Genomic DNA, 27,676 nt, shown 5'->3' with positions numbered 1-27,676 from the left:
AATGCTACTTTAAGTGGATTTCCATACACATTTAGGATCAAAGAAGACTTGGGAAATCTGAACTCCAAAAAGGCAATAAGTGGATGTGGCAAACCCTCTTCCCAGCTAGCTCCCACCCCTGCCCACTCAGTCATTCACAACCTTACTTACACAAAAACTGTGGCAAAGGTTTCTACAGCTAGTTTCTGCCAAGACGACTTGAGACAGATCAATTGTTTCAAAGTGTGCAAACTGGAAAGATACGAGGGAGAAGGAAAAGGAACCATCTGGTTAATGAGGCAAAAACACACTAAAAAGTAAACACACATGCACATTCACATGCACACTAATAGGCACTTTTGGCAGTCATGATTCAATCATTACTCTGGTTTGAGTGCTGGGATTTATTTAGCATCATGATTTTTGTTGATATAACATGTGATAAACAAAAAACAAACCAAACTAAACCAAAACAACTTTTCCCAAAACTTTGATGTGATTTTATAGGAAGGCCTGGGTAATTCAGAATTATTCAAAACTAAAGGTTTATGTTAGAGAAGATAATGTGATGTGGTCTAGCTAGGGACCTAGTGGAGCAGATAGGAGCTACTAGCTTCAATTTTATCAGCCAGAAGCCTTTGACTATGTTGCTAGTCCCATCCAGTTTTAAGCCTGTGTCTTATTATACACTGGTTATAGTAGGTGACATCCAGCCGGCAACAGGAAATCAGTACTATGGATAAAGACAGGACTGGCTTCAGTGGTTTGCAATCTGGGCAGTTGTAGAAGGCCTCATGTTCAGAAGGGTCCCATACTTGATTTAATGCTTTGCTGTTGCAGTCTTGAAATTCTTGATAAGTTTACCATTGAACTTATGTTTTATAAGTGAAGTCCAGTGGGGCTATGGGTCATGAATATGAGCAGAGGAGATATGCACAATATGCATGTCCACCCCATATCTTGTCACTCCATTTGCATTCGTAATACCCATGAGCATAGAATTCCAGTGGACCCATGATGTTTGGGAGTTCAGTGAGACTCAAAACAGTATAAGGTAAGCATGTTACATCTATGACTAAGTAAGGGAGCTGATAGCCCTGAGAGGCCACACATTCTGTTGGAATTTGAACTCATTTCAAACACAGCAGTGGTGTTCTAGGAAACATGAACAACCAAGAAACCTTATTGTATTCTTTCTTGCTCATATTACTTCCCTGTATTAGGCAATCATTTATGTTGAAAATTATAATATTGAAGGAAGGGAAAGATAGGGAAACCCCAAATTCCTTTTCCTTTTAGTTAGAGAATGTTGGTAGAACGTATAAGTGTCAAGATGTATGTGTATGAGCCACCAAATGCAAATTATATAATTTTGGTGGTTCTTCATGAGTTAAATGCTTTTCTATTTGCTTTTAAAACTGGCATTGTACATCATACAGATGGATGGGAAAATTGTTAATAATTTAAAATTTTATTTTTTCTTTACTTAGAACACATTTAATAACAAATCAAAGATGCCTTGACAAATCATTGCTTTATATTTTAGTATCTTTACTGGCATTTCTCTTTACTTTTTAAGTAAGAGGCTCACATTTTTATTTTGTACCAGGGGCCACAAATTACGTAGTTGGTTCTGGGTGTAGAAGAGCTGACTGAGGAATCTATGAAAGGGAAGGGAACTAGGAAAGGGAGGGGAGAGAAAAGTGTCCTCCATTTGGTCCAAAAGTCCAAGTTAAAGGAAAACTAGAAGATTTCAGTTTCTGCCTCAATGTTTGCCAAATGTCTTTAGTTATTAGCCTATTTCCTCATAAGATATTTTCTGGCACCCACACACTAACCCAATTAACAAGATTTATAAATACACACACACACACACACACATACATATATATACATATATATATTCTAGAAGATATATATCCTATATATTCTCTTACCGCAGGATGGTGTGCAAAACAGAGCCTTTGTCCTCGAACCAGAAAATATCTAAGCTTCCATCTTTTGAAGGAGTTACAGCTCTTCAGCAGAGGTCCTTCCTTCAGTATTTTCTGAAAGATAGAAGCATAGTGTTGAGTAATTTGTTCAATTTGCAAGACCATATCATTTTTCCTCTCAGTTGAGAAGATCAGATATCTAGAAGGCTCTATCTCTTGTCACATATCTGAGAAAGAACTCAAGGAAGTTAGCTCAATCAGAAAATGCATTGGTTACCTTTGGATAACACATTCAGGATGATATAGGCTATAAGTTTCTTAAGATGTGTGGCCTATGAACTACGGAGAACATCACCATTGGTGGTAGGAGATGAAGAGGAGAGACATTAACATATGACTATGAGAACATGCCTAAGAAGGAAGGGGTAGGGGAAGAGACTGCATTAATTAAAGGCAGATTTTCTAGATGTATCCAGGTTGTAACTCTAGACAGGGCCTTCCTGTCAGCTCTTTTAGAGTGTTCCTTTTAGAATATTAAGTTAGATCACATCCCTTTCCTGCTCACAAACCTCCAATAGCTTCCAAATGTTTTTAGAACCAAATCCAAAGTCTTTACCATGGCCTTCAAAGGATTCATGTCTGGTGAGAGAGCAAAAAGTCACCAAAAAGGAACTGCCTTCCAATTATTTTCTTTACATAACTCATAGTCTGACCCCTGATTTCTTAGTTACTTGTTGAACAGACTGACTCTATCCAAGCATAGAACCTACTTACCATTTTTACCATTGAGCAAGTTCTCAGTTATATTTATAGATACAAGCCAATGTGCAAGACTGCTATTTGGGAAAAGTACTCACACCAAGCTGGAACCAAACCCATGCTGAATGGATGAAGAGCCAGACTTAGTTTAAGTCACCAAATCAAGGCTGTATCATGAATTCCATCTATCACCTAAATTAAAATTCACCATTGAGTGGTTGTGGAAGTGTTTTGTTTGGCCCACTTAGTGTTTTTCAAATTTTTAAATTAGTTGATATTATTTAAAAGGCAAAACATTTCATATTAAAATTCTAGCTTCCTGTTTCTTTAAAATAATCAAAATGCCAGATAACCTTGGAACTATATTCTCACATGGCAACAATCTGTCAGAATGGAATAGCAGCTGTGCCCATCAGATGGGGCACCTGACTCCAGCAGGCATTAGAGTTTGGGACCCTGGTCTAAATACTCCTTTGTTACTTCTGTTCTCCCAAATATACACACATCTATTACACTCTATGTTCAATTCTCTAACCAATAAGGTAGTAAGAACTAATGGACAGAACTTCTGTACGTCAACTGAAAAGTCAGTTCATGAGCAATCCATGTTTACCTGAGTCCTCTTGACAACTTATGGGAGTTTCAAGATATTGTACCATCTTTGAGATGCTTATAAAAGAATGATGCCAAGGAGTCAAGACAGAGAACAATAAGGTTTTGTGGGAAGGGGAAAGGTGGCAAGGAAAGTGAGAAATTACATTTAAATTGCTGAAACTACGTCATCAATGAGAAAACAAGTCTTGTCTAAACATTGTGATTACATCATTCTCCTTTCTCCGGTCAGGTGGCCTATTAACGGTATATACCCTCAATGATGGTATTTGGTTTTCTCTATCTTAACCTTCTCACCTCTATGCCATTTATTTTTCTATACTAAGTCTTCATGAAACCTAGGCAGTCATAAATATCCCTTTCTGCTAAACACTTAAGTTCAAAATTTTAACTGCTCCAACTTTATACAACTGGAGCCACATCCATTATTTTTGCCTTTTTCCCAAGTTATTCTACTCTGTTAATTACTAAATACTTCTCTTACTATTCTTATTCTACCATATATAGTGTCTAATGTAATAGCTCATTTTACAATTTTTGGCTGGATATTTTTCCCTTCCCTCCATTTTCAGGTTAAAGCCTCCCTCAACTTCAATGGCTTTCTCTTATCCTTGCTGCCATACTTAGCTCTCTTCTCTTCCTGTTCCTTTCAGGGGTAGGATGGTGGAGGGAGGTGGTGATGAGAAAACAAGGAGGGGGATTTTTTCCTCCAGAAGATTTCTAGAACCTTGGGCCCTCTAGTTCCTTCAGAAAATTCCAAGGCACTGATGATTTGACATACTGAATTAAGTAGAAATTAGCCTCCTCCCCCCAGCAACTTCCTTCCATCAACACTTACTAATGATCATTCTTTAATTCTCCTTCCTGGTACTTAAGAAATGTTTTCTTTTTCTTCCCTTACTTGTTCCCTAATGTTAATGACATACTGTTATTCATCCAAAGACACAGCAAAAATAATTAATTAATTTATCTATTAATATGAGGACACAGTAAGTCTTCAAAACCTTCAGTTCTCATCCCATGAATCTAACATTTGTCAAGTCAAGAAAAGAAAAGAAAGACTTTGTGATACATTTATCATTGGACAGAATGCTTTATTAATATTTTTTGAGCTGCTACTATGGACTCCATCTTTTGCTAGGCCTTTTGGGGCAGTTAAATATGTTTCGAGCACATTCCCTATCTCAAAGGTATATAGATAGTGGGAATGGAGAGGAAGGGAACAATAATCCATGTAAACAAACACAAAGTTATGTGAACTCAGAGCCATTTGAAAGAGCTTTGGGACTTCATGTTCATTGCCTTAAATGTTTACCTTCTTGTTCAAATGAGGGGTTCCACTCATACACCCTGTCATTGGGTACACCAGCCAAATCACAATAATCTCTTCTCTGTTATGATATTAAATTGGTCACTTTGAATACACTAGCTTTAAGTGCAGGGCTATCTACTTAATGCTGGTTGTTAACAGAAGAGTCAACAAGACCAAGTAGGGGAAGTGAAGAGCCCAAGCTCAGTGGCTACCAAGATTTAGGTGATTGCTATTCAATGCTGACCAGTGTTATCAGCTCATTCCTTTCTTAAAGAAAAGCTGGCAATCCAGGCTAAAATTTGTGTGAAATTTTATCATATTGAAATGTTAGCAACTAATTGAATTTATTAAAAAAATTGTGAGGCCAAAAGAAAACATGTGTTCATGCCAAAGTCAGCCTAGAGGCAACCAGTTTGCAATTTCTAAATTATAACTACTATAGCTTTATCTAGAGGACAAAGTAGGTGAGTGGTGGGTATTCCTGGCATTAGAGGAGGTTGCAGTGTATGAGTCCAGAGTTTGTGAGGATATATACATGTGAGATATATATTACTAAGTTGGGAGCATATAAATGTTGATGTAATTTATGTGTAGTTGGGAGAAAGGTTAGAAGGCCATACAATAGTTTCTTAAGTTCTAAACATAGGTTCTATATCATCCACTCAGAACTTCAACAAATATCCAAACCTGGGTTGGGAGAAGGTAAAGTTCCTGTAATTCTTACCATTTAAACTCGGTCCCCCTTCAGGAGAAACTTACTAATCCAATCATTGTTTCTAAACAGTGGTTTGTGCAAGCAGAAGCTAAACAGCAATCAATGGGTCAATAAAATATGTGCACGAAAATCGACATTTATTTGCTTGGGGCCAGTAAACTTAATAAGGGTGTAAGACAAAATTTGGGAGACACAAACAAACAAGCACATCCTGCAAAGACAGGTATTGGAAGGAGAGCCCTTACCTATCCCATAAGAGGATTTGCACAGTGCTTCCCAGTTCCTGGCCTCTTGCAGATGACATCATCTCAATGTCCCCTCACCACAACCATGCAGAGTGGTATCTCAAATTTCCAGATGGTAAATCTGAGCTTGGACATTTTCTATTGCTTTATTTGAGGATTCACAATTACAGAATGCTGGTGGGCTCTGTGCTCTTTCCACTATTTTATCCCTGACAAGAAAACTGGGCTTACCTGATTAATATGTACACCACAGAGTAAAAACATACCCCCTCAAACTTTGTTTTGAAAAAGACAGTATATTGCTAAGAGTTAAAAGGCATTCTGTGAACAGAGCCATGCCCCACTATCTGAAAGTAGAGCATTCCTATGAAATCTGTGGTAAGCCAAAAGGCATAAAACGAAGAAGCAATTACCATTAATTTATATGGAAAATTTTTGAGCATTCCCAGACTCCCAAAATAATCTACCAAATTATACCAAATAACACATAAAACCTAAATTAACTTTATTATGTCCAGTTTTACACTAAGTGTAACACCCTTACAAGCTCTTTTAGGCATTTCTGATACCCTAGGCCACATCTTCCTAATATAGGCACAAAATAAATGGAGATAAAGCACAGATACTCACAGATACAGTTCAAAGCTATGAGGGCTTGATGCTGAGATTCTGAGTTCCTAGGGAAGGAGCTAGGAGGGAGCACTCTTGCTGCTCAGGGTCTGCACTGCCTCTATAATGGCTGCTACAGAACAAGCACTGAGCTCTATTTTTGTTTTGCCTTGTTTTGTAAAAGCAAAAACCCTCTTCTGATTTCTTTTGGTTAGCAAAAACAGGTACTAATATAGATCTTTTGTAAAAGCAAAGTGACATAAAGCGAACTTTCAAAAAGTGGGGGATACCTGAACTTAGTATTGAAACTGTTAAGGAGCTTCCCTCTAAGAGGCAAATGGTAATCCATGATGGGTGAGAGGGAAACTCTTTTGATTTTTAAAATGACTAAGATCGACTGGAAGAGTAATGAGAATTCACATGTATACAGCACTTTGCGATTGATAAAATGCTTTTACTTGAGTTATTGAATCCTCTCAGATACCCTTCAAAAGGCAGCTAACTCAATTCTGCTCTATAAAAGACACTTTGAACTTCAATTTCTTTAAGTGGCTTGCCCATATATTTTTATTTCTAAGACATTATCAAGCCATTTGAAATTTTTCCCCTCAAAAATGATCGTCAATGTTTGTTTTTCATTTTTGAGGTTTTGCAGCATCTTGGGGGTAAAATATTTGTCAGAAAAATGCATGTCTAATGCTATTATGTAAAGCTATGAGAAACAGCATTCTATATGGAAAATTTTTCTTAGTGACCATATTTATAGGTATATAGCTATTTCATAAAATGGGACACACGTGTATTCATTCCTCTTGGTCCAAGCTGCCACATTCTGGTAGCAATCAATATTTGTGATGCTACAGATAGGAAGAAGTTATGAAAGGTAATAGAATCCTTGTACATACTGCAAGGTCATGTGATCCACCTGCTGCTTCTTAAACCAGACCATACTACAGACAGGCCTCCTAGTCCTTCCTGCCAATTCTATCTGACCTTAAAACACAAATAGCACTGCAGTCTCTACTCTTAAATTCTCACGGCTGGCTGTTTTGTAGTGGGACTGAGTGTCATGCTGAGTTAAATCAGTGCAGAGATCATTTGGCTTCATTCACATAAAAAAATACATGACTTATCAAGGCATAGGTAATTCAGGTCCTAAGTATAGGCAGAATATCTTTGCCTAAACTGTGGCATCTCTTGCAGAGAAAGTTAGAACTTTAGAAAGCTCTGCTTCAGTTTCCTTTTGGGTTCTCTGATAAGCCAATCTCCAAATCTGTTCCCTAAAATTCTCTTTTTTAAAACAATGTTGTATTGTATATTTGAAAATTGCTAAGAGAGTAGATTTTATTTTATTTTTTCCAACACCATTTATCCTCTCTATGCCCTTTTCCACCTTTCCTCTCCAGCCCCCCCCCTCCACCCCAGCATCACCACAGTTTTGGCCAATATTCCCTGGAAATTCTTGCACCCTGGCACATGTGCTCTTTCTCCCCTGGTGCTCTACAACTCAGCATGTATAAATTAATTGTCAACAGTGAAAGTAAGCACTTCCCTTGCTCCATATTTATGAAATATCTTCTATAAAGTATCTCAACAGGGCCTGTAAAGCAGCCCAGTTTCCAATATATAATTAACACCTGCCTGATGCTTATTGGAAAAGGGCAAGCACAGCTGCTGTTGTGACCTTTTCCTATGCCCCTCCTTAGTCCCCAAAGCTTCTACTATATCTTCTACATCTGTTTTTCTGTGGCTCAGTATGATTTTTGATGGATGAAGTTTTGAGGGATAATTTTACCTTTTCCTAGCAAAAGGAACCCCTAGTAGATAGCCAAATTGAATTCCATCACCACTCAATCAAACGGTAGGCAAGCATTATGATATGCACCGCTACCTGTTATTCTCATGCTATTCTTGGAAGGGAGGCCGGATCAAGTTGGGGATGAGTAGTTTATCACTACTTAAGTGAGAAGCAGACTCCCACTATGAGTACAACCAGGGAAAGCAGCTTTTTGCCTATGGCTCTTTTTAAATTGTTATGATTTTATTTATTTATTTATTTATTTATTTATTTAATTAATTTATTTTTTGTTCAAAATATTACAAATGTCCCTTTTTATCCTCAGTGACACATTCCACTCCATCCCACCCCCCTCCCCAGTCCCTCTTCACACCATTGTCCATGTCCTTGGGTTGTGCATATATGCATATAAATTCTCTGGTTAATCTCTCCAACTCCACCCACCCGCCCTCCTCCATCCCTCTGAGATTCTTCAGTCTGATCCATGCTTCCACGTCATTGAATCATTTCTGTTCATCAGTTTATTAAGTTCTTTAGATTCCACATATAAGTGAGATCATGTGATGTTTGTCTTTCTCTGCCTGGCTTATTTTGCTCAGCATAATATTCTCCAGGTCCTTCTATACTGTCCCAAAGGGTTCAGTTCGAAAACCTGGAACATCTATTCTCTTTGCTTTGGGTCCGAGGGTGATGGGAAGAAAGCCATTTCCTAACTCAGGCCAGTCAAAGTTGATTCAGAGCAACAACGTTTGATTTAGTTAAAATGCAACTCTGGGTACCATAGACTTAAGAAAGGCCAGGCCACTGCTTTGCTGAAAGCTTTATATTCCCCAGGGTCCTGTTGATGTGGCAGGAGTCAGACAGACTGGCTCCAGTGCTTACTAGCTGTGTGACCTTGGGCAAATGATTTAACCTCTCTGAACCTCAATTTCCTTGTCTGTTAGGTGAGGATACCTCACAGAGTACGTGCCTGCTACTCTAAGTGTGAGTAGATTGTGGGTTGTGGAGGCAGGGACTTGTGACACAGCTCCATGCATCTCACTGCTGGAAACTTCCCTCCCTGACACTATCAAGCCTGGCTGGCTAAGGGCTGCAGCAAAAGGATGAGGATTAGGATGACTAATCCAATTTTTCCAGGACTTTTAGTGCTAAAACCAGGAAAGTCATAAATAAACCAAGACCTATTGGTCACCCTCGCACTGAGGAAAGAGATCTTCCTGCTGCTCAGATATGCAAGGACTGTAGTTACAAATCCTTCCCATGGCCTCCAGTGCTAAGGAATAACTATAGAGGATACTCCATGTCCCTGCTCTCTATTAGTGAAATAAAATAAAATTGAGAATGATGCTATTTTTTTTTCTGTATAGGCAAAACTTTAATGAGTTTATTGAATATTATTTAAAAAATAGTTAATACATATGCACAAACAAATATATATACATATATATTATTTCTTCTTTATGTAAATCAGCATTATATGCACAATGTTTGTTTCTTGCTTTCAATACGATACATAATGAAGCCCTTTCAATATTGGCACATACTGAGCTGCCTCATTTATTTTTATAATTACATAGCATTCCATTGTAAGAATGTAATGTGATTATTTAAACAGTCCCCTATCGATGGAGAGTGGTTTAAAATCATATTCTATTATTAACAATACTGCAATGACTCTCAGTGTATATGTGCCATTTTGCATTGGTGTGAGCACATTGATAAGATAATTATCAAGGTCTGGTGACTTTAAAACTAGTCCACTGGGACCATTAAAAACATATATTTTCTTAAATATCTCTTCTCTCTCTCCCTTTTTATATTATTAGAGTTTTCTAGTAAGGTTAAGGATCACTAATTTGGGGTTAGGGAGGAGGTGAGCAATTTGGACCCAGGCTGACAAAGTGCAGAAAACAATAACCTGGCTCTGTGTGATTGCTCTGGGACTAGCAGCCACCAGGAAGGGGGAAGAGCTTGGCTGAGTCTTCCCAGACTTTCACATAGGTTTGAATGCTGGTTTTGCTGCATTGAACTGTGAATCCTTGAACAAGCCATTTCGCCTCTACAGGATGATGGCCATTCTGATCTAGGTTGGGTGTCAGATCCAACTTGTGAATCACTTCAATTCACTTATTTCTTTCTCCCAAGTGCCACTATTTCACCCAGCAGGAAAAGCCATGGATGAATAATGTGTGCAGATTTCCCATTAGTTTAGCAAAAGGAGACCATGTACTGCAAATGATTTCATAAATGGGGAGGAAGAAAAATCACAGTTGTTTGAAAAGGTGTCTGAAATGTCATAATCCCATATTTTGCATATTTTGATACTTTGTAACAACATGCTGAACCACGTTTTGGAGCTCCTAAGGCCAAAAGGAACCTTCCAACTATGCAAAGTTGTCCCTCATTTGGCTATAACTCAAAGAGCAAAGTGATGAAGACTCGGTCAGTGCTTTCTGTTCACTGGGCTTTAAAAATACCTGTCTCTTTCCAATCAAGGCATCACATGCCTGTAATAATGTGAGTGTGGTAAGCCCACATAATCTAACTGCAAATCATTGGGGAGTTGGAGAGATTGCCTTATTGCCAAACTGGCCCTATGCAAACAACCATCTGAAAGCGTGCACAGGACCTAAGAACACATTCACTAACAAACCTTCTGGGAATGAAGTGGTTAGATAATAAAGAGGGGATGTTGAGTTTTTGTTTTTACTTTTCCTCAGCCTTATGAAGTCATGTTGATGAGAATCATGAGGTTGGCAGTCAAACTAATGTTAGAACCATTGGTTCTGCTTGCTTCTTGCAGCAATTGTGGTCTAGGGAAGATGAAATTCACTAATTCAGTAGTGTGTGTGTGTGTGTGTGTGTGTGTGTGTGTGTGTGTGTTTGCTTTGCTCCACCAGTGGTAGGTGAGATCAAGAGCAAGGTCTCAGGTAAGGGCACCTCAGGGGTAGGATGTTTCCACTCAGGTGAGGGAGTTTCCACTCAACCTCTAAAGCTGTGGATAGCTTTGCTGTCTCTGAACAGAGTACTATTCCTGGCTGATCAAAATTGCTTCATATGGAGGTGGGAGGCATGGTAGTTTCACAGCCCAGCAAACTTGGAGAGAAAGGGAAGAGCTGTGATTGCAGGATACACTAATCTGTCAAGGAAGAGATTATATTGTGAGCCTTGGTTCCAGAGAAATTACTGGCTAGGTAACAAAGTTGAAAAGATTTGCCAGTTGGTAAAAGGAGGTCAACAAGGACAAGCTCCTTAGAGTAATAATAATAATTGCTAAAAGTTGGTGAGTCTCTGCTATGTGGGAAGCACTATGTTAAATCATGTTACATGGAAAACTGAGGCTTGGAGAGATTAGGTAACTTCCCCCAGTAGGTTAATAACTGGCAGAGCTAAAAATCTCTCTTAGAGTTTTATAGGTTATAGAAGACCAGTTATTCCTCAGTGAAAGAAAAAAAGTAAGGTTTAAATCATTGGTCTTATTGCAAGTTATACCTTATTGTCAATTAACAGAAGGAAGCAGACTTGGGGGAAGATGAGTGGTGTGAATCTCAGCTATTTGGTTCAGTTTTGTTTTTGTTTTAAATATTAAATGCTAAGTTAATTAAGGTAATAATTGTTTAATGTACACAGTATTTTGTCAGCTACAAAGACTTTCAATATTCTCACTTGACTCTGAAGACAACCCTGAGGAGCAGGCAAGGTAGGTAATGCCATTGGCTTTTTTCCAGATAAGAACACTGTGACTCAAGGAAGGACCCAAGGTCACTATGTGGTAAACTAGCCTGGCCTCCTGACTTCTAGTACAAGACTCTTTTTGCTGTATCTCTAAGTTTTATGTTTTCTGTGTTGTGTGGTATCATTTAAATTAGTAGTCTCTTTTACAAAGCCTAGTTTCTCCTTCTCATCCCTTTTCTGCCATCCTGAAATATAACTCTCTGCCAGCATTGCTGGTAAAGAAGTATAGCGTAATCAAGTGTGCAATTGTCAGGCATCCTTGTAGTAAAAGAGGGTAACACCATGCTGAGCCCAAAGGGAAATTCTTCTCTGACCTGTCTGGCTCCTAGTAGCAGTAACGAAAAATTAACTTGGCTTTGCAACTACTGCACAAAGGCATTTTATAAGGATCTTACTAGGAAAGACTGAGAGTGTTACAGTTACTAATGCCTCTCCCTCCCAGGGGCTACTTCCCACAGCTTGTTCAGATGCTTTACCCTAAGACTTACTGTTACCCTTTTCTAGTTTTGGACCTTCATTTATGTCCCGGTTGAAGCACCATTCAGATTTACATCCTTTTCCAACTTTTCCTTGCAGGCAAACACCTGATAGAACTACACTCCCTCTCTAGCCAGGCTATGCTTAAGGGATTAAGATTGCTCAACTCCTAAGTGGCTACTAACTACAGTAATTAAATTCTAACACTCACTGGCCAGGGCTTAAAGCAAGGCTGACTGTTATCATTTGGATTTTGTGCAATTTAACTCTTGATAGTCTATTCAGAAGGGGCCACCAGAAAAGTATAAAAGCACTAAGAGGGAAAGAGAGAGAGAAGAAGGAAGCTATCAATGGTATTAGAATTCAAGTTTATAGGCCTAGAACATGGGAAGAGGAGTAGAAAAGAAATCAGAATAGGATAAACATGTTACATTGGAGGGGCAGTTGGGGGTGGTAGCAAGCACTAACAGACTTATAGATGACAAAAGATTCTCATTTTCCCACCAGTGGCACATAGGATTACCACTGGTACTGGAACCACCTCTCAGCCACCATTTCATTGGCTCTGAGACTGTGCTCTAATTCGTGTGTGTGCAGCTCTCTGTTCAAAGTTGCTGGGGAGAAGGCAGCACTGATTAAAATGGGAAGAGAAGGATTATCAGCTGAGATCTGGGGGACAGCTACACTGGAATCACACAAGAAAATAAACAGTAGGCAAAATTGTTCTCTGGGAGGAGTAAACAACTGCCCTTTAATTGAAAATAAGGCCTAAATACTAAGATTGCTTAAGAAAGGGAAGGAGCAGGGGAGATAGCAAGGGAGAGTCCAGTGTGAAACAGACTCATTAACAGCAATACACACACTCTAAAAATGATACACAGAGAAATATGGAAACTCAGCTAACCCTTCTTGCCCCTTTCACCCCTCTCTATATATGATAAAAAGTAATGTACTCACAAACATATGTCTGATATCCACACCTTTTCTGAAATGTCCACTATGACTGAGCATCCTGCTAGACACATTGTATACATTAGTACTGATACTCGCAACAACACTGCAAGGTAAGTATTATTAACCTCATATTATAGATAAGGTTCTGAATCTCAGAATGGTTAAATGACTTCTCCAAGATCACTCACAATTACAGAAGGGGGTGATTTTGAAGCCAAGTCTGTCTGATTCCAAAGCCTAGACACATTTCTACTCTACGCCATACATGTTGCCTCTCTTTCTTGGAAAGTGAGGGTTGATTTGAAGTGAGAGAGAGAGAGAAAGTAGATAGTTTACCAAACCACAAGATATCTCAGTGATCCAGTTTGTGTTTGTCACAGAAACATTTGTACGTGGCTCTGTATGGGCAGCGATATGGCACCTGGGAGAGACAGTGGGCTTAATGGACACCAAATTCCATGGAGTTTGGACTCCAGCAATAACTTGCTTGTAAGCAAGTCATACCAGTTCTCCAAGCCAACATCTCCTTGCTGGAACTTCAGATAAAGATGCTAAAATTTGGCACTTGCTTCACCAAGGGAAGACTGAGACATAACAGGCAAAACTATTAATATTACTTAGGCTTGTTGCCATGAAGAAAACTTTCACCAAATTAAAGACTGTAGAGAGAGGCCTAAACTCAGGAATAGGAATTATTCCAAAACTGAGGTCAGAAAGGAAAACCTCAGCATAAGACTCTCTTGGTAAATCACAAATACTTATCATAACCAAGTTATGTCTGATGGGCACAGTGCCCAGAGTGCCACAACTTACCCATTGTAGGTACTTGATGAATGTTTATAATGTTAAATTGAGTGGAGGAAAATACACTTGGGGAAGACAGTGAGAAAGGGTGTTCTCAAATGTTCCTATTAATTGGCTCCTAAATCCAGTTGCTGTTTTAGGAAACACATGAAGATTCTAGTATTGCCAAAGCCATATATTTAGGCAAAAGCCAGTTCAGTACAGTAAAAAGAAGTATAGATTTTGGAGTCAGATAAACCTGAATTTGAAACTCAGCTCCATCATTTACTAGATGTGTATTTTGGGGCAAGTAACTTATAAACCTCAGCATTTTTATCTGCAAAACACATAACAGCACTCTTTTTTTTTTTTTTTTTAATTTTTAAATTTTTAAAATTGATTTCAGAGAGCAAGGGAGGAGAGAGATAGAAACATCAATGATGAGAGATAATCATTGATTGGCTGCTTACTGCACGCCTCCTACTGGGGATTGAGCCGGCAACCCCAGCGTGAGTCCTGACCCAGAATTGAACCGTGACCTCCTGGTTCATGGGCCAATGCTCAACCACTGAGTGACAGGGGCTGGGCAACACTCAGATCTTAATAAAGATCAATAGCATGCATGAAAGTGCTTAGAGCTAATTAAAAATTCAATACATATTTATTTTTTCCTTCTGTGCATGTGGTGGTAATATTTTTTAACCCTAAATTGGAATACAAGGCTTGTTAAGTGTGAGTATATATGTGGTTGCAACAGAGTATTGGGGATTCAATTTGAAATAAGTGTTTTGTCCCAAATATTGAAGCATAGTTTGCATACTAATAGTCCAAGTCCAGCCGGCCTTTACTACCAGACGTTAGAGTGTGTTTGATTTTTGTGGATTAGTCCACGCAAGCACAGATGCTCTCCTTCCCATGAGTAACAGAGCAAGGATTACTGGGAAAAGAAAAAAAGACTATAAATAGAAAATCAAATTTAACTCTGTAGAAGAATTTCTGCCTGCTGTCCCCATAAAGATGCAGTGCTTGGACTTTTGAACTACTTGCCCAGAAAACAGAACCTAGAGAATCAGAAGGGCTTCTGGTTAAATAGGTAGAAAAATTTAAGGTAAGAGAAATGTTCTGTTCAAGCCTGGAAAAGAAACCAGTGTTAGAACAAGTGGTGATTAGAACAGTTAGGATTAGTGAACCCAAGTGTTCGCATCTCTTTAAATTTAGCACATAGACATTTCAAATCTAACCCTTTCTAATGTTTATATTAAAACAGTGAGATAATTTTTGAAGGACCAAACAGATGATTGAGTTCCTCTTCTGTTGTATTCCATTAACCACAACTATGGGAAGCACAGCTTCAAGAGATGCTAAAATTTGCCATAACCAAAGCACCAACCACCACTTACCTGGTGGCAATGTATTCTCCTGATAGTATATCCTAATTCAAGGTCAATTATCTAGGAGGAAATGACTAGCTTTTTGAAGTCTAACCTTGCAAATTCAAAACTAGTTAAAATAAAGTAAATATCACAAGGTCATTTTCCTGCATAACAAACAACTAGGGTAGGGTGTTATTATACCAACTAGCAAGACCTATGACTTTATTGAACAGAACCCAGATGTCTACAACTATCTACTTAACAACTTCTACCAACCTAATGCAAAAATTCCAACCCCTTCTTTTCCTGCTTTGTCATTCAATGCCTTGGGCTTTCAAAGGAAGTCTAAATGTACAGCTATACAATGAAAACTAGCAAATGGATCTTCTCATTTTATCTGTGTACCTTTTAAGAGTTTAAAATGATTATAGTGGATTTCATAGTTAACAAATCCATCTCCTTGTCCCTGGCTGCATGGGATGACTATATACTTAAGCTATCCCCTTCAAATGGTTGTTCTTACTTTTCTTAAAAGTTCCTTCCCCTCCTTTAACACTTGATGCAGAGAAAGGAAATCTTCATTCTACTTAGCTCTCAGTTCTGCAGGAGTAGCTGAAGATTTGCTCTACCAAAATGAGACCAGTGGAACACCAAGAGCACTTTTAATGCAGAGAAGCGAGTGTAAAGTAGGTGGAGATGGCCCATGCCAATGAAATCCTTTGATTATTACAGAAAAATGAGCTATATGGAAATTATCTGTCTACCTACAATCTCTGTGGTTTTCCTGATGGGAAATTCACCTTGGTATTCCCAACTGATGGGCTTTTTTATTTTTCCAGATCTTCCTCACCTGAAGACAAGACTCTTTTTCTGGCTCATTATTCACTGAACTATTTTTAGCCAGAAATAGCACCTTACATAATGAAAAATAAGGGAAATATAAACCAAAATCCTCATCAATCTTAACTGTGAAAGGGGACAATCTTTCTGACCCCAAAATGAATAAAGTATAGACATCTACCATCTCCTCATTTAATAACTCAGAGGTTCCTTGGGATGCTCTTTGGTCTATCTCGATTTCCTAATTGAGTCTCACATATACCAGCCCTCCAAAAAGCATGTTCAGAGTTAAGAGGATATGTGGATTAATGGTTTAAAATGAAGGTGGGTATATGGATATCTGGATAAAAGAAGGTGGTTCTGGAGTTAGCAGATAGGAAGATCAAAGGAGAAATAGTAGAGGAAAAGATGTCAGTAAAGGGATCTCAGGAAGGTGGAATTCAGTGTGTAAAACTTTTTACTGTAAGGAAAAAATATCAAGCACACAATTACTATGAAGCTTACAATATTTTGTACATTCTGCCTGATTTATCCTTTTGACACCCCACAAAGGCAACAAGGAAGTAAGTTATCATCTTCATAACTCTTTGCCTTAATAGGTACACTTAGGGAGTGCTTTTCCTTCTCCAAGTTTAAAGTGGAGTAAAATGCCATATATTTTTCAATAGCATCTATTTCTAAAAATGTCAAAATGAGTTATAGATCAGGTTCATTTTATATTATTGCCACTTTACCCCCAAAATATATGTGTAGATATATATTAGCCTAGATAGAAACTTTTCAGTAAATTGATATAAATAAACAGACATGATACCATTTTCCTGGGTCAAAATGTTTTCAGTATTATTGATACAATTCAACAAATGGAGAAAGTCCATTGATAATATTCTTTATTTTCTTCTTGAGTTCTAAATTCTAATGCAACCTACAGCCCCCAAAGAAGCTTCTTGAATAAAAATGCTTAATTTTCTCAAGGGGAATGTCAGAAGGCCATCTCTCAACATAATAAATAACCTAAAGCAACTAAGAGCTAAGAAACATGTGAAAAACATATTTTTCAAGTCTAAAGACAAGCATTTTGCTTTAGTTGGATACTTTGCTTGAGTCTTAGCAATCTATTTTTTGAATGGGATATGAAATCACTCAGCCATTTATGAACATATTTAAATAAGAGCATAAAATACATTCTAAAAGCCAAATATAAATGCATTTTTAGTAGTCATGCCACAACTAGGACTGACAAAATCCTTAACAAACAACCTTATTTGATTTATCAATTATACTTTAATAATGGGCAGTAAGACTATGGATTCGGTTGTGTTCAGGTACCTCCCATTTCCACTATCACATTCTTATACCAGAGAATTAGCATATTTTTACATTAAAGGCAGTACTTTAAAAAAATACTGTGGAAAATTTAGGCACAAAAAGACAAAATTATTTTTAATATACATAAATTATTTTAATATACAAAAAAAAGAAATTAATTATGCCCTAATATAGAACAAAATGTACATTATTCAAAATTGTTACACTTGTTTTTTTTAACATTTAAAATTTTTTGAAATAATTATAGATTAACAGAAAGCTGCAAAGAAATGTAGAGGCCTTGTGCATTCTTCACCCAGCCTCGCCCAATGTTAACATTTTACATAACAAAAGCAGGAGACTGACATAAGTACAATCCATAAAGCTTATTTTGATTTCACCAGTTACACATGAACTCATTTTGTGTGTGTGTGTGTGTGTGTGTGTGTGTGTGTGTGTGTGTGTGTGAGAAACTCTATGCAATTTTATTACATGTGTAGTTTTGGATAAGCTTCACAACAATCAAGATATTGAACTGTACCATCACAGCAAGACTCCCTCATACTACTCCTTTATACCCATACCCACTCCCTCTGACCCCTCCCATCCCTAACCCCTGGCATCCACAACTGTTATCCATCTCTATAATTTGTTACTTCACAAATTTGTTGTTATGTCATCTCTATAATTGTTACATAAATGAAATCATTCTGTATGTATCCTTTTGAGGTTGGCTTTTTACACTCAGTATAATTTCCTTGAGTTTCATCAAAGTTGTTGTATTGCTGAGTAATATTCCATGGTATACTTATACCACCACAATTTGTTTAACCATTTATACATTGAAGGACACCTGGGTAGTTTCCAGTATTTAGCTATTATGAATAAAACTGCTATGAACATATGTGTACACATATCTGTGTTAAAATAAGTTTTCATTTTTATGGAGTATATGCCCTTGAGTGCAATTGATGGGCCATATGGTAAATCTACTTTTAGTTTGAAAAGTAACTGCCAAACTACTTTCCAGAGTGTCTGTACAATTTTACACTCCTACAGCAATGTATGAGTGGTCCAGTTTCTCTACATCTTCTCTAATATTTGGTAGTGTCACTAGTTTTTTATTTTAGCCATTCTAATAGGTGTGTAGTGACATCTCACTGTGGTCTTAATTTGCATTACTGTAATAGCTGATATTGAATACCTTTTCATGTACTTATTTGCCATCTGTATATACTCTTGGATGAAACATTTGTGTATATCTTTTGCCTGTTTTCTAATTGGATCTTTTGTTTTTTAAATGTTGAGTTTTTAAAGTTCTTTATATATTCTAGATACAAGTCTTTTGTTGAACATGTGATTTGAAAATAGTTTCTTTCATATTGGTCTTTCACAGAGCAAAAGTTTTACCTTTTGGTAAAGTCTAGTTTATCAGTTTTTACTTTTATGGGTCATGCTTCTGGTTTCATATTGTTATATGCCTGTTATATAACACTTTTGGAGGAATATTCCCCATGAAGTTCTTTCTGCTATTTTTCATGCCTTTGGAGGCTTTTACATGTGTGCATGTAAGTACTGCCTGGCCTAACTAGAAGAATTTCAGCTTATTGCTTATGACTAATTACTAATGCACATGTACTACTATAGAATTCATAGAAACATAGCTCATAGAGCTGAGTATAATGTTACAACATATATTATCTAGCAAGAGTTTATTTTTAGATTATTTTTTAAAACTTATTTTTCAGTTATAGTTGATATACAATATTATATTAGTTTTAGGCATACAACATAGTGGTTAGATAGTTATATAACTTATGGGGTGATCACCCCAGTAAGTCTAGTACCTATATGGCACTATAAATAGTTATTACAATATTTTTGAATATATTTATTTACTATGCCTGATGTGAATGGAGGGGGGGATAGCTCATAAAATTGTAATTCTTCTTCAAATTGTACTATCCTCCATTTAGAAAAAAAAATGACTAGTATATATGCAATATTATATAAATCTGTAAAATTTTTGCCTTGAAAATTTCCAAATTTTGCCTTACATAGGCAAAAATCTGAAATTCTTTAGCTTCTAGAAGAAACAATATATATTTTTACAGAAATTGAGACCAGAGACCACTGTTCAACTAATGCTTGACTCACCTACTTTAGAAAGATTTAAAATTCAGTGCAATGGAACTCATAACAAGACCCTGGTTTTAGATGTTCCATATGAGGACAATCAGATTCCATGAGTTCACATTGCCAAGCACTGACTAGTTGTCATTATGAGTTGAGTTGAAACTCAACTTGCCTAAAGGTAGGGCTAGATCTCTGATACTTTGCCTTTGTACCACTATTTGAGCAGTTTCAGTTATTTGCACAATAACTCTTTGAAATCAAGGCAAACAGAGAGTCCAAATACCTTGCTCAGATTCCCAGTGGGAAACTCTCTCAGAGTCAGGAATGAGGGGGCAGTAACCCAGCCTTTCTGTATTCTTTTTGGAAATCCTTCAGGACATAAGTGCTGCTTTTTTCTAAAGGAGTGACTTAAAGGTGATCTAAAAATAACAAGTATTGAATAAACCACCTCTACCCTGGTCCAATTACAGATAAACATGGTGGAAAGTTTATTTTGGAATCTTTAAGCAAAAACATCAGCAAAGATTCTTTGACCCTTGGTTAAATGCAAAATAAATAGATCTCTAGCCACCTGGACAACTCAAATGCAAGAGCTATTTGTGTGGTATTTCCAAACATTGAAAGAGAAGTAGGTAAGGGCTATGTCTTTTGTTGTTGTTCTTTTAAAACTTTTACCAAACCTCCTTTCTCTCTTTATCTTTTTTCATCCCATTCCCAGTACCTCCAGCTTGCAGGCTTTAGCCCCAATTCCTTTCCCTAGATCCCAAATGGCTGAAAATGACTGATATGAAATCAGGCTATTTGATCTTCTGGGAACTTCCCAAAGAGTTCTGATTTGAACTGATCCTTTTTGTAATCAGCCCAGTCTTCTTAAGGACCTCTTGTGGTGGGAAGTGTTTTTAAACAAATTGCTCTATTAATTTTCCTGAGAATGTCCCTCTCTGGACTTCACTTAAAAATATAATTCTAGACTCCTACACAGAAACACTAACTTACACTGGTAGGAAGAGAAACACAAATATATCAGCAAATAAATATGAATGTGCATAAGGATGCAGCAAGCCACAAATGCACTCAATAATGCACAGAGGGAGAAATAGGCAGTGGTGAACTTCAAAATAGATTCTCCTATTCTCCTTAGGGTCTGTAACTTCTGCATAGTTACCAAGGGCTCATAATGAGCATTGGATGACCAGTATCCTTTAATAGTGGTGACTCAGAAGATCAGGTGCCTACTATGAGTCACTGTGTAAGGTGCCCCAAGAGTGAATCAACCTGCATTCCACAAAGGCTAGGGGCTCCATCCTGCTCCCTGACCTGAAACTCTCCCAGTGGATTCCCTAAGAATAATGGTCTTCACTGCCCCAGAGGGACATCAGGGATCTGTGAAGTTGAGAGGGATGGGGAGGTGCCTCTGTATTCACACTGACAAAATAATTATCAGGGTATTAGAATGAACTGAATGGTATTTTTACCTATATTAGTCTTTGGGCATTTTCCTAGAGCAAAGGGAGGATAAGGCAGAAGTCATTCTTGTCAGTCCACAGCCTCAACAGCCTGCCCACACTAGCTTGGTTTTTCACAAAGAATACCAATTTCCTTCTTTGTTGAGGTCACCACTGCTCTGTTACTGTTGGCAAGAAGTCCAAGCTCTGAAGTGTGAGTAACATGCTAAACCGCATGGTGACACCAAAACCCAAGAACCATGTGCCCCTTCGGATGGCAGCCCAGGGAGTAGTCAGAAGGGAGATAGAGGAAGTAACAGAATCTGAGATATTATCCATATCAAGCCACCTCTCCTCCTTCACTCCTCCCACTTTTCCCCTCCTCAAATGGAAGCTGGGAAAAGCCTGCCCAAAGGTGATGAAATATCCAAATGTCCCACCAATATTCATCCCATAAACCATAAAAGAAATGTCTGCTGTGTTGTTGAAAACCTTGATGAAAACAACTAGTACAGAGTTCAACACCAATAGGACTAGAAGACACTTAGGAGAGAGAAAAGACTGACTACTACTTTGACTGTTTATTTTCCCTTCTTCCACCCCAGAGTTAAAAAGAAGTCGTGTGCCAGAAAACAGATATCCGATGCTGCCCCTGAGCATAGAATGTAATGGGTGATGCACATACCCCAGTTACCAGGCTCCTTAGAGATAAGCCAATAATAAAGCACTCTAGCCTCAAGAGCTGTGCTGGCTCACAACTACCCCAGCGCTACTGTTTGAAGCCCACCTTTGCTCAGACACACCGAGTGTATAGTAATTCAATGACTTCTACAAGTTGAAGCTTTCATGCCTGATATCTCCAGATACACTAACTTTTCCCATGAAGCTCCTCCTGTCAACCAAGAGTCAGTTTCTAGTATTAAGCTTAGAAAGGATGCTAAGGTTTGTGTGTTATTTTTTTCTTTTCTTTTCCTTCCCTCCTTACACCCACCAAATCATAAAAAATGTGTATATCAGCCTTCTGAAATATGGACTTGAAACACAAGGTGCATATTATTGTCCTTTATGCTGGAATGTAGTACAGGTGAGAGTAATAACTGGTCATGCATACACATGGCTCTAAATAATTAGTGTGGGGACAATCTCTTCCATGCTCTATACACAAACCCTATTCTTTTTTTCTTTTTTTCTTTTTTTAATATATCTTTATTGATTTCAGAGAGAGGAAAGGAGAGGGAGAGAGAGAGATAGAAACATCAATGATGAGAGAGTCATTGATCGAGCCCGCAACCTGGGCATGTGCCCTGACCGGGAATTGAACCCTGATCGCCTGGATCCTAGGTCAACGCTCAACTGGCCAAACCCTATTCTTGAGGCCCGCATCATCTACTTCTTATGCCAGGAATTTTTTTCATACCTTTGAAACTAAGATTTAGCTTTGATTCAATATGTAAAAAGATATTATATTTTGAGAGTTCCTGACTAGAATGACTTGAACATACACTCTCATTTGCTAGAAGTCCAAGGCCAAGTTATTCTATGTTTCAGTGTGTCTTGGAAACTTCTCTTTATTCTCTAGGCTTCTGATGACCTCACCTCATCATGTACTGGTTGTTGAGTTTCTGGCTTCCATTTATAATCCACACAGTGCCAACTCAGATGAGTGGAGATATGATGGGAACTCAGATATTGATGCCCTGACATTTTGATATTGCCCACCTTGTTCTATTGATGGGCTTTAAGTGGCAGCTTTCCACTGAGTGTCAGTTGTGGACAGAACTTGATACTGTTGCAGGATGACACATAAGTTGAATTTGCTTTACACTTCCCAGAAGTGCAGTGCTGCCTCTGTACTGACATTTATAATCATTTGCCTGTCTTCTGAGCTGTGTGCTTAGCAAACACAACCATTTAACCACAGCAATATCTAAATGACTATCTCTGGAATTTAAATGTTATTTTTAAACTACTGAGCCTAAGAATTTCCCAGAGGACAAGACACATGACCTGCCATGAGCTTCCTCCATGAAATCTCAAAGCTACTTGGCACCATGGATTAAATACCTAAATCTGTCTTCTTTTCACCTAGTAATGGAGAGTTGGTAACACATGCTATTGTCCACTACAAAGAGTCTTAGAGTCTTGGAGACCTTGTCAAAGCAACCAAACCTGATGTCAAAGCTCAAGTGTCTTTATAGTAGCAAATGTTGTTGTAATATCAGTGCATAAACAGAATATCTTTGTTCTCTACACTTCTCATGGATAATTAATCCATGCATCACCAATTGTGTCTGCCATGCTATGCTGCAACCTCAAACTGCAAGGGAAAAATCCTATGTATATATTGGATTAGCACCTCTCCTATCTGCTTGAAAAATCTCTAGGAAAGCCTCCAGTGAAAAGAACCTCTTTTAAGACTTAGGTGTCTGTGGCAACTTCTTCAAAAGTTGAAATAACATCCACACAGAATATATTTATAAAATCTTTTGCAGCCAACCTGTAGAGATAGGGTGCTGCAGCTGCATGGGTTTTTCCCTGCAGCTCTTTGGAGGTTCCTTTCTCTTCCCTTTCACTCATTCATAAAATTGCTTTCAAATTAAAATCGCTGATTTTCTTGGGGGGGAAATCCTGAGATAGTGGTAGCTAATAATTATTTCAGGATTGAAATAATTATTAGCTAAAAACTTAGAAAAATACTTGTTGAATTGAATTGCATGCCTATCTCATGACACGCCCCTTTAACCAGAAGAAAACAGCAGTAAGTAAAGGGGGCACATGACTCTGATTTTTAGATACATTGGTAAGAAACAAGATTACCACCTTTGTTGTTCCTGCGTTTTCCTTTCTACATGGAGCCCTCATCCCTTTTGAAGGGAAATGGGAACAGAGGCAATGAACAAGTATAGAACACATTTCCAATGTTCTATGTTCTATAGAAAAGAAATTGGTGTCTTTCACATCATAATGGCTGCCATTTTTAAAAGAACTAAGTAGGTACCAGACATTGAACTAAACACTTGATATGCCACTGATCCTTAAAAGAACCCTACAAGGTGGAAATTATTAGTCTCATATGATAAATGAGGAACATGAGATTCAGAGAGGTGATGAGGGTCTTTGCCCAAGGTTTCAGAGCTAGGAAATAAGAGAGCTGGGATTTCAGCCTATATGTGCCTAATTCTGAAGCCCACTATATTACAGTACAACTTCCATGGTTAGCCTCACACCATCCCCTCTGCAGGTAAAAGCAGATCTTAATGACTCCATTTTATAGATAGGGACATAGGACAGAGAAGTATTGTTCCAAAGAGTCTAAAACATTTTCCCTTCCACACAATTCAGTCTTCAAAGGGGGGAAATAAAAAAGAGAATTAGCCTTCTTCGCTAAGCTCCTACTTTAGAAAAATCTCCACCCAGAGATATCAGTCTTAGTGACATATGACCCTCCAGGAGGTGGTATGCAAGATGATCCAACTTGCTGTGGCAACACCACATTATGGCAGAGGTTAAAGTTGAACACAAACCTGAGCTGTGCCTATTACAAACAGTAGTAGGCAGGCAGAAATCTGTGCTTAACCTTATCTCCATATACTTTACTTGTTTTTAATGAACTAATTCCACTTCGTATTGATGTAACAGTCATTTTGAAGCTGTACAAAGTGCTTTACAGAATTTATAGGGCTTTAAATTGCTTTTGTGCGTAGAATTTTAAAGTGCTTCCCAGATATTCTATGTGGCAAATGGATAAATAAGAAGTGAGAGGTTAAAGGATTTAACTGAAATCACAATGGCACAGCTAGGAATAGAATCAGTCTCTTAAATCTCAGTTCTAGGTCCAAATCACTGTGTTTTTAATCTCTTAAGAATTGTAGAAACTTTTGAGAATTCTGATCTCAGGAAGTCCCAAACTACTTACGTGATGAATCATCATTATAAGTATTTAAAAGCATTTTTTTTTTTTTTAGCATTAAAAAAACAACCACCTTCAAACTGTGTCTCATCTTAAGCCTGTGAATTTGGTTAGCTTTAAAGAATGTCATTAGTCTTAACAAACAACCCAATTAAGAAATGGGCAAAGGACTTAAATAGACAGTTGTCCAAAGAGGACATACGGATGGCCAAGAGACACATGAGAAAATGCTCGACCTCGCTAATCATCAGAGAGATACAAATTAAAACCACAATGAGGTATCACTTCACACCTGTCAGAATGGCTCCATCAACAAATCAACAAACATGTACTGACGAGGGTGTGGAGAAAGGGGAACCCTAGTACACTGCTGGTGGGAATGCAGACTGGTGCAGCCACTATGGAAAACAGTATGGAGGTTCCTCAAAAAATTAAAAATGGAGCTGCCATTTGACCCAGTGATTCCACTCCTAGGAATGTATCCTAAGAATCCTGAAACATTCATCAGAAAGGATATATGCACCCCGATGTTCATAGCAGCACAGTTTACAATAGCTAAGATCTGGAAACAGCCCAAGTGCCCATCAGTAGATGAGTGGATTAAAAAGCTGTGGGACATTTACACCGTGGAATATTACGTAGCTGTAAAGAAGAAGAATCTCGTACCCTTTGGGACAGTATGGATGGTCCTGGAGAATATTATGCTAAGTGAAATAAGCCAGGCAGCGAAAGAAAAATATCACATGATCTTGCTTATACGTGGACTCTAAAGAACTTAATAAACTGACAAGCAGAATAGATTCAATGACATGGAAGCATAGTTGAAACTGACGAAATGTCAGAAGGAAGGGGGAGAGGGGGTGGAGGGGGAGAGAGTAACCAAAGAATTTATATGCATATATGCACAACCCAAGGACATGGACAATGGTGGGGAGAGGGACTGGGGAGGGGGAAGGAAAGGGGGGGAAAGGGTCATTGGGGAGAAAAAGGGACATCTGTAATACTTTAAACAAAAATAAAAATTATTAAAAATAAATAAATAAATAAATAAATAAATAAATAAATAAATAAATAAAAAAGAATGTCGTTAGTCTTGAAATGAAGGTTGGTGGCCCCCATAATCTTCTTTTGTTTAGAGGAACCTAGATTATTTCTGGGATCAAGAAGGCTGCTATGATATGAAAGCCTTGTACTAACTAGCTTGACATGTATTAGGGACTGGTTTTGGAGTCAGGAGCCTTAGACTTGACTCTTGACTCTGATCGTTAGTAGTGAAGTGTCCTTTAGCCTTAGTTTTTTCATCTGCTTAATTGGGATGAAACCAATACCACACACAGGGTTGGAGCAAGACTCCAAGAACACAGAACATGGGGAATGTGGCAGCATTGTAGAAGGCTTTAGAGTATGATATAAAAATCAAGTGGAAGTCTAGAAAGAGCACCACAATTTATGGCTGTAACATGCCTGATTGTGAAAGGTCTCTGAAGGTTCAGTCTGAAATTCCAACAGTATCAGCATACAGAGAAATCTGATTTGGAATAGTGTTTCTAACGTACATGACAAAGTCTTCCTAAGGTATACAAAACAGGCATATACAAGCAGCAAAACAGATTGTAAAATGTCCTTGAATACCAGAGATTGACTATAGATGCTGCTTAGTATAGAAACTGGCCTTGTATGAAATGCATAGAGGAATAGGTTCCCTTCTCAGACCAAGGCCTCTCTGACCACCAGTCAGGACCTTATGCTTTCACATTAAAGAAAGATGGTGCACTGAAGTGGGCAGTCCAGGAATGAAATAAAAGCATCCTAGACTGTCTGATGGCACTAAGGATTCAAGTACAGTTTGAGAAAAGGGGGAGTTGCAAAGTAGAAAGAAAATTAGAAATTATTAATATCCTATGCTGTCTCCTCTGACCATTTCCCTTCCTCCTTAACACCTCACCTCCCATTCACTCATCCTATCCTTATTTTCTCTTGGTTCTTCATTTCTATTTGCATCCCCCAAGCTTCACATCATTTGGCCTCCAAATAATCAGTTTTCTCACCTCAGTTCCTTTGCGCATACTGCTTTGCTTGCTTAGAATTCCCTCCTTATCACTTCTCCCAGCACTTTCCCCAAGTAAAAAAATCCTGGAATATCCTTTTGGTCATTTCTGAACCCAAGCCTACCCCATCCTACTAGGTTCCAATCAGTTGTCTCTTTTGAACTCAGAGGTTCTATTGTGGCCATTATCATTTTGTACTTGGGAATGCAGCTATTTGTATACCTGGTCTTATTTCCTTTACTTGGCTATAATTTCCTTCAGATAAATTACAGTTATTGCCACAGTGCTTGACACAGAGTAGGTATTCAACAAAAGATGTTAGACAAATGAATGAATGATCCTTATTGCTTGCAATAAGCAGGCCACCATCATCTCTCACCTGGATTTTTGCAACAGCCTAAGTTATACTCTTTCTTGCCTCCTGTCTTGTTCCCCTCCAATCTATTCTTCTCACTGGCACAATATATATCTTATAGAAACTACTTTTATTATGTTACTCTCCTACTCAAGAATCTTAAAAAATGCCCTACTGTACAGAATAAAGTCCAAATCCTTCTGCCCCCCTCTCAAAGATTTTTGATATTAGTTGAATAGAGTCCCTGCTGCTGCCAAGTGTTTATGTATGCTGCTCTCTGATCTAAATTCAATTAATATCACCTCCATGAGGAAGCCTTCCCTAACAAATCCATCTTTTATAATTTCAC

The 27,676-nt window shown here is 38.0% G+C and overlaps 1 protein-coding gene across 1 annotated transcript in view; it reads right to left on the bottom strand.

Annotated features, from left to right (window-relative positions):
* Window positions 1–27,676, bottom strand: part of DGKK (diacylglycerol kinase kappa) — a 130,129-nt gene that overhangs the window by 80,876 nt on the left and 21,577 nt on the right. The window contains exons 2-3 of the mRNA XM_081125643.1: window positions 1,917–2,027; window positions 151–231 (exon numbers count right to left, since the gene is read on the bottom strand). Of these exons, the coding sequence (XP_080981769.1) occupies window positions 151–231; window positions 1,917–2,027 (192 nt within the window). The remainder of the gene's footprint in view (window positions 1–150; window positions 232–1,916; window positions 2,028–27,676) is intronic.

This window comes from Miniopterus schreibersii (assembly GCF_964146895.1).
Source record: "Miniopterus schreibersii genome assembly, chromosome: X".
NCBI lineage: Eukaryota > Metazoa > Chordata > Mammalia > Chiroptera > Miniopteridae > Miniopterus > Miniopterus schreibersii.
The sequence above is the reverse complement of the archived record's forward strand: the minus strand, read 5'-3'. Positions and strand labels throughout refer to the sequence as shown.